This window comes from Ailuropoda melanoleuca, chromosome 8, assembly GCF_002007445.2.
Source record: "Ailuropoda melanoleuca isolate Jingjing chromosome 8, ASM200744v2, whole genome shotgun sequence".
Lineage (NCBI taxonomy): Eukaryota > Metazoa > Chordata > Mammalia > Carnivora > Ursidae > Ailuropoda > Ailuropoda melanoleuca.
Window position 1 is genome coordinate 125,867,321 of NC_048225.1, and position 7,638 is coordinate 125,874,958.

At 39.8% G+C, this 7,638-nt stretch overlaps 1 protein-coding gene across 1 annotated transcript; it reads left to right on the forward strand.

The window, feature by feature from the left end:
• Positions 1-863: 863 nt before the first annotated feature.
• LOC100473055 (olfactory receptor 6K2) lies at positions 864-1,829 on the forward strand. Its single transcript, XM_002927263.1, has one exon. The coding sequence runs from the start codon at positions 864-866 to the stop codon at positions 1,827-1,829; it is 966 nt and encodes a 321-aa protein (XP_002927309.1).
• The last annotated feature ends 5,809 nt before the right edge of the window (positions 1,830-7,638 follow it).

Here is a 7,638-nt window from a genome sequence, read left to right on the forward strand (position 1 = left end):
TTCCTAGAAGAGGGAAAAGGGAAGGAACTGGAGAAGATAGAATGGCCCATCTTTTTCTTTAAAAAAAAAAAAGAAAGAAAGAAAAGAAAAATAACATGTAAACATTGCTATCATTTGTCTCCTCTGAATGTTCTCTGAATAATTATTACATATACACACTATGTGTATTATACATATATACGGAGATAGAGAAAGAGCCTATGTTAGAGACGGAAAGGGAAGGAAGAGGGTGAAATTCACCACTGATGGTTTGCCTTTGCCATTAAAATATTCAATTAAATCATAAGCCAAGAATCAAATGAGGAAATGGGAGCTGAGGAAAGAATTCTGAAACCGTTGTGGGGAGGTTATTATGGAAACAGAAAGACTTGAATTTGGGGGAAAAAAATCACTTTACTGTTCCTTCATTGCCTTGTCTAGTTCTTTCTTTGTCTAAACACAATGGTTTTAAAATGGGGTCTCCCTAACAAGTAGGATTAGAATCATCTAGAAATGTGTTAGGGATACCAGTTGTTTGGCCTTATCCCAGGTCTACTGAATTAGAAACTCTCAGGATATTACCAGCAATCTGAATTTTAATAAGCCCTCCATATGGTTCTGAAGCATGTGAAAATTAGAGAACCACTGGCCTAAATTATTGACTGTGCTTTCTGATCAGAGATTTTCCCATACTGTAACTTGAGTTGTAATCATCTATGGAGTATGGACTACTTCCTTCTTCCTTTGTTTTCCTCCCCATCCCCAGTACAAGGTTCTACACAGAGCTGGCATTTGGTAAAAACATTTACTCTCTGACCAATAATAGGCATCTTCTACAAGGTTGAGCGCACTGGGAGTTGGAAGTCCTTGTTTTCAACTAGAAAATGGAGAGCCCCAATCAAAGCACCACTCAGGAGTTCATCTTCTCCGCCTTCCCTTACTCCTGGGAAGGCTCTGTCACCTGTTTTGTTCCACTGCTCTTCATTTACACTTTCATTGTCTTTGGAAACCTGGTCATCATCACAGTGGTCCAGCTGAATGCTCACCTCCACACTCCCATGTACTTCTTCATCAGTGCCCTTTCTTTCCTGGAGATCTGGTACACCACATCGACCATACCAAAGATGCTCGCCAGCCTGCTGAGTGAGAAGAAGAGCATTTCCTTAAATGGTTGTCTCCTACAGATGTATTTCTTCCATTCCACTGGCATCAGCGAGGTTTGTCTCTTGACAGCTATGGCCTTTGACCGCTACCTGGCCATCTGCAGCCCTCTTCATTATCCCACTATCATGACCCCCAGGCTGTGTGCTCAACTGACTTTCAGTTGCTGTGTTTGTGGCTTTATCACACCCCTCCCTGAGATTGCCTGGATCTCCACACTGCCATTTTGTGGCTCGAATCACCTTGAGCATATCTTCTGTGACTTCCTCCCTGTGCTACGATTGGCCTGCACAGACCCACAAGCCATCGTCATGATTCAGGTAGTGGATATTGTCCATGCAGTGGAGATTATTACAGCTGTGATGCTCATTTTCATGTCCTACATTGGTATTGTGGCTGTAATTCTACGTATTCGGTCAGCTGAAGGCCGACACAAGGCATTTTCCACGTGCGTTTCCCATCTCACTGTTTTTCTGCTGTTCTTCGGGAGTGTGGCCCTCATGTACCTTCGCTTCTCTGCCACCTACTCCTTATTCTGGGATACAGTCATTGCTCTGGCCTTTGCAGTTTTGTCCCCCTTCTTCAACCCCATAATCTATAGTCTGAGGAATAAAGAAATAAAGGAAGCTATAAAAAAACACTGGGGTCAAGCTAAAATCTTTTTTCATAAGACCAAGGACCTCAAATAAGATCTAATTATTGGAAGTTTATATAGTTGTCGATATCTTTCCATCCTCAGTTCTCTGTGATCTGTCCTTTCCCATCAGCCTTTTACTAAAAATGGTCTTCCAGAGATCACCAAGAAACAAAATTCACTAATAACTGAATTCAATAGTTTCTTTCACTTTTTATCCAACCTAACATATAGTTGGATCTGACTTTGTTAAATAAACTTTCTGCCACTCAATTTAGTCAAGATAAATTCATATTGTGGAAATGATCTGGGTCAACATTTAATATTAACATAGTCAAAGTATTTGTTCATAAGATATCGTGATTGAAAAATCATCTTCATAAGACTAAGTTCTCTCTATGATACCGCCAATGGATATAGTTGAAAAATAAACCTAATTCCCAAACTGTGTATCCAATATTTTTTTTAATTTAAATTCAATTAGCCAACATATAGTACATACTTAATTTCAGAGGTAGTGTTCAATAATTAATCAGTTGCAATAACACCCAGAATTCATTATTGATAAACAGCTTTATGGATATATTTTGGCAGGTTCTCTTATGACTCACCTGTTCCGTTTGCACCTTAGCAGTACTATGCAACATGAATTCCATGTCTGGGTCAGTAATAAGCCAAGGCCACCACAACTATAATGTGTGAAAGGACTGGAGGCCATTTTGCTCAAGACCAAATCAACTTTGTTAATATTGGTGACCATCAGAAACTAGGACCATGGGTAGGCCTCTGTAGCATTGACAGGAGAAACCCTGACAAAGTCATCGGCTGCAATTGTGTGGTAGTTGAAGACTATGGCGTGGAATCTAAGGCCAAGAAGATCACTGAATAATACTGTAAATGCAAAAACAAAATTTAAAACTTGGCCTTAAAAAAATAAAGCAATATAACCATCAATGAATCAGTATTTTTTTCATGATAATTTGAAAAACTTAATCTTTGTTTTCAATGTAATTAAGGGTATTGTGTGAATTAAGCAACAACATCAATAAATCCCTCCTGGATGAGTAAACCAATATGGCCACACTGCATTCTGAACGTTCCAGCTGGCTGGTCAACAGTATTGAACGACTCTTCTCTTCTCCCTTGGCTTTGAGGATGCTGGACTCTTCTTGTCCTATTTTGTTGGAGGGCTTTTTCTCTTGCTGACTCTTTTTGCACATGCTTCATAAAGGGTGATTTTCTCCAGGGCTCCAACCCCAGTTAGGATGTGATAAAGCTTACTACAATGTAAATGTTAGGACATTTTTCCCTCTTCCCTAGCCCACCCCCACAAGTCCTATGGTTGTCAGCCTCATTTCCCCATGACTGTGTCACAGCCATGCCCTCATCTTCATCCCTAAATGTTATGATACCAGATGGAAAGACAGGGGTAAGGGAAAAGGGCTGATAAGAAGAGGCTAATACTATCTAATAAAGATCTTAGATAGAGAAGGGAAGGTAAATGAGAGAAAACCCATAGGTTGTGGGTGGAGACGTCCTGAAGAAGAAAGTCTTCAGGGAATACTTGGTAGAAGAAAATGAGGGAATAGAGGAAAAGGGAGACCAGTAGTGTTGCTGGGTGTAAGTAGTGCCTCTATTTCTCATGCTCTTCTAGAGAAATGAGGAACGGAATGACTTCACTGATTGACTGACTAGTTATTTAAACTGTACTTTCCCAAGTGCAATATTATTCGAGAACTGATACACATGAATCTCCAGCAGGGGAAAGGGTTACACGCTTTTCTTACCTGTTCTCTCCACTTTTTGTATTATATAATCCTTTCCTAGATATTCTCGATGTCCCTAAAACTTCATACGGCTAAAACTCTCTCTCTTACATCCATACTTTCCCACCTTCAAGTGGCTCTCCCAACTGAGGCTGAATTAGTTCTTAAAACTTTGATCTGATCACTTTGTTATTTTGCTTAAAACCCTATGATTAAACCCACTCTACTCCAGACTGTGAATGGAATCTTATTAGGTAACCTCTGTGTATGTGTGTGTGTGTGTGTGTGTGTGTGTGTGTGTTGAACAAAGACAATTCCAAGCTGAGGGAAAAACAAAAGCAAAGGAACAGAAAAAGAAAGTTCATGGTGTGTTGACATTCATGAATGACTTTCTAGCTATGCCCTGAGTATGTGCACAGGATTAAGGAAACGTGTGAACCCAGGAGCAGCTAACTCACTCTTCTTGGTTTTAGATATATTTCTTTTATCAATGTCTGTGCTGTATTTATTCATCATAGTTTTGCTTCTAATAATAAAATAACATTTTTATTTTCACAATTGCAATTTTATTTATTGATAATAGTACAATTTTCTCCTTATTGGTGATGGACTGTATATAAGACATTATAATAAATGTCTCCTGTATATGTTACTTGATAACAATCCTAAGCAATAGGTATTATTATCATTCTTATTATATCAGTGAGAAAACTGTGACTTAAAAGGGTTAAGTGATTTGTCTAAGGACATACATTTAGGAAGAGGCTGGGCTGTGATTTGAACCCCATTCTATTTTACTTCAAAAGCCTTGCTCTCAACCACCATGCTATATTCCTAATATCATGCTGATGTTCTTGAGAAAACAGAGAGGTGAGGAGGGCTTGCTTCTCAGCACCTACAGCATAGACCATCCCTGAGGTTCTTGTTAGTGTTATTGAAATAGTTCCTCTATTTCTTCAAGAAACTTTTAAATGCATCCCTATATGCAGAGGCATGTGGTAAGTGTTACGATACTGGTATGAGACCCATTCTCTGATGTGCAGAAGTTCACAGTCTGGGACCAGAGGCTGGATCCGGGTGATGGGAGGTCCACACTCCCACCCCTGTCCTTGGAACGTGGGTTCTGCTTGCCTGTCCCCCTCTGGGGGCTGCTCCAAGGACACAGTCTTGACACAGTGATGTGGTGCTCACAGCACCCGGGCAGTATACACGACTGAACCCTGTTAATACCTCTATATAAACTTTTAAGATTTTGGTGATTGGGTGTGAGGACCCATCCATCCTGTGGTCGCCAAGGCAAACCTTGTATGCAAGTTCCCTTTGCTTATTAAACCTGTCATCTACCAATCTGAAGTGGCCTGCCTCTTTTCGGGTCTCTCATTTGCCCTCCAAATATGGGGACTGGTTTCAGATTACACCTGGGAAGCTCCAGAAGAGACTCTAAACCAACACGTGGATGCTGCAGATTTTATCCTGGAAATGTACTTTCCCCCCAATATTTGGAATCTCAGAATAGGCCACACTGGGCACTAAGGCCATCTTCCCCATCCTGGGCAATGTTCACAACTCCGCAGTTCCAATCTGTGGCTGCTACTTCTGGGGATCTGTGGATTTATCATCCACAATTATGAACCCACCTGCCACATTGTGGCCCGATAATTTTTATGTACCAGGCAGTGATAGGTTCTGGAAAAGAGTTTCCACTGGAGAACTGGAAAGAAGCCTATAAAAGTACAGCACAAAAAGTAATAACAAAATTCATAAAATCATAGCAGACATGGTAGCTATTCTTGGTGAATCAAGAAAAACTTCAAAGAGAATTATATTTCTTCTGAGGCATGAAGAACCTTTACTGTTTCTTTGTTTTGGCTATTCACCCTTAGATCTCCACCCCCATTTAATTTAGGAAGAGTGCTTGACACAAACCAAGGACAGACAGTGGACTGCTTTTAAGGAATACCTTACTCTCTTTCATCCCCAGTAATGGCGAGATAGAATTTCTGCTGGGAGGAATAGAAGCTTCTTCCTATGTGGTGGAAGTATTTATTCCAAGTAAAGCCAGGAGCTGACATCCAGAAAGTAATTTGGGGTAAATGAGTTTTAAAAATTGTTTGCAATTAAACTTTTGACATTTATAGTAAAGTTACTTTTGTTCATTCATTCATTCATTCATTCATTCATTCTTTACTTTAGAAAAGATTTTTCAAGTGTCTATTATCTATTTTTTAAAGATTTATTTATTTATTTGTTTGAGAGAGAGAGCAAGCATGAGCAGGGGGAGGGGCAGAGGGAGAGGAAGAAACAGACTTCCCGCTGAGCACAGAGCTTGACACTATGCGGGGTTGATCTCAGGACCCTAAGATCATGACCTGAGCCAAAGTCAGATGCTTAACAGACTGAGCCACCCAGGAACCCAATTGTCTATTAAATACGGATTGGTTCTTACACCTTGAAGGTAGAGGGTGTTGTCCTCTTGATAGTAAGAGATGACAGTTCAAGAAATCAGAAAATCTTTTCCTTTGTTTTGAAGACTCTGGCTGTCCTCACTTTTCTACCAATGCCCTGGGCCGCTTCCTCTTGCCTCCACGCACCTGACATTCCCAATCAGAAGGCTCATCTCTGGACCAGTTTTTGTAAGACCATAAAGCAGTACCAATTTTCTCCAAAGTCACCTCAAAAATAGTTCTAGAATTCTCTTCAGTGGAATTCCTCTGAATGCTGCAACACTAATTGATCAAAGTGTGGTGTTACTTTTAATTTGTTTCTGATAAACGGTTAAGATGATATAGTGGAACCTTCGATGCAGACTTGAAAACGTCTTATCTTTCAGTGACTGATTTACAAATGTCCTCGTTCAAGTGACTTAAATTTGCAGTAACAAGCTATTCTTCCACCTTTTTGTAGAAACCATTGTTTTCATGAGCAAATCAAATGTTACTGACATCAGTTTGCTGTGTGTGTGTGTATATATATGTATATATATATACATACATACACTTTGCATGCAGCCAACTGTGAGCACAGGGACCATTAGCATATTCTTACTGTATATGTAATGTGAAAAGTGGGCCCTCTGTTTTGTAAACTCTTTGAGAATAGGCATCTTGCTTTGTTCGCTTTTATGTTCCCAATGCCTGTTAGAATTCTTTGTCCATAGAAATGCTCAATAATGGTTTCCTGAAAGAGTAAAGTTTTAGAATAGAGGTAGCCTGTGTTTCTTGACAAATTACAAGTGATAAAGAAAATTAAGTTCTAGAAAAAACTCAGACTATTCCCACTTTCACCAGAGGACAGGGGAGGGGAGATAACGGGCAAAGGCAGGATATCTGGTCAACTTGCAGTTGCACACACAGCAATTTTTTTTTTAAGACTTTATTTATTTATTCGACAAAAAGAGACAGCCAGTGAGAGAGGGAACACAAGCAGGGGGAGTGGGAGAGGAAGAAGCAGGCTCACAGCGGAGGAGCCTGATGTGGGGCTCGATCCCACAACGCCAGGATCACGCCCTGAGCAGAAGGCAGACGCCTAACCGCTCTGCCACCCAGGCGCCCCTACACACAGCAATTTTTAGTAGTGGAATGAAGCCATGTCACAGATAATCCACTTAAATTTCTATGACTGGCATATATTTAGATGTTAAATAGAACTTTCATTGATATCGTGGGACTCCAGTCCCTTAAATATAAGAACTAAACTTCATAGTTTAATTACGAGTATGAAGGAGATAATATGTTCAGTCCTAGCACTTGGCTCTCCTTTCCTTTATTTTAATGAGAAAAAATATTTTTAGTTGAGCTCTTTCTTCCCTGAGTGGGGCCCTAGCACCAAACCTGCTATTTTTATGAGGTTTAAAAGGACTTAGGCTTATATAGTTTCCTTCAACATTGCTGTACTCAAAGAAAATTATCAGTGGATGGGAACATCAAGCAATTTTATGTGAGATTTTTAAATGATGCATTGCAAATCATTCTTTAAAAGATATAATCTTAGATTTGTGATGAATTATCCCATAGCAGGTCCCTGCCCTTTACATTCTGGTTTTCAAAATTAATGATTCAGAATAAAAGGTATGACTTGTAACTGAAAGATAAAGTAAGC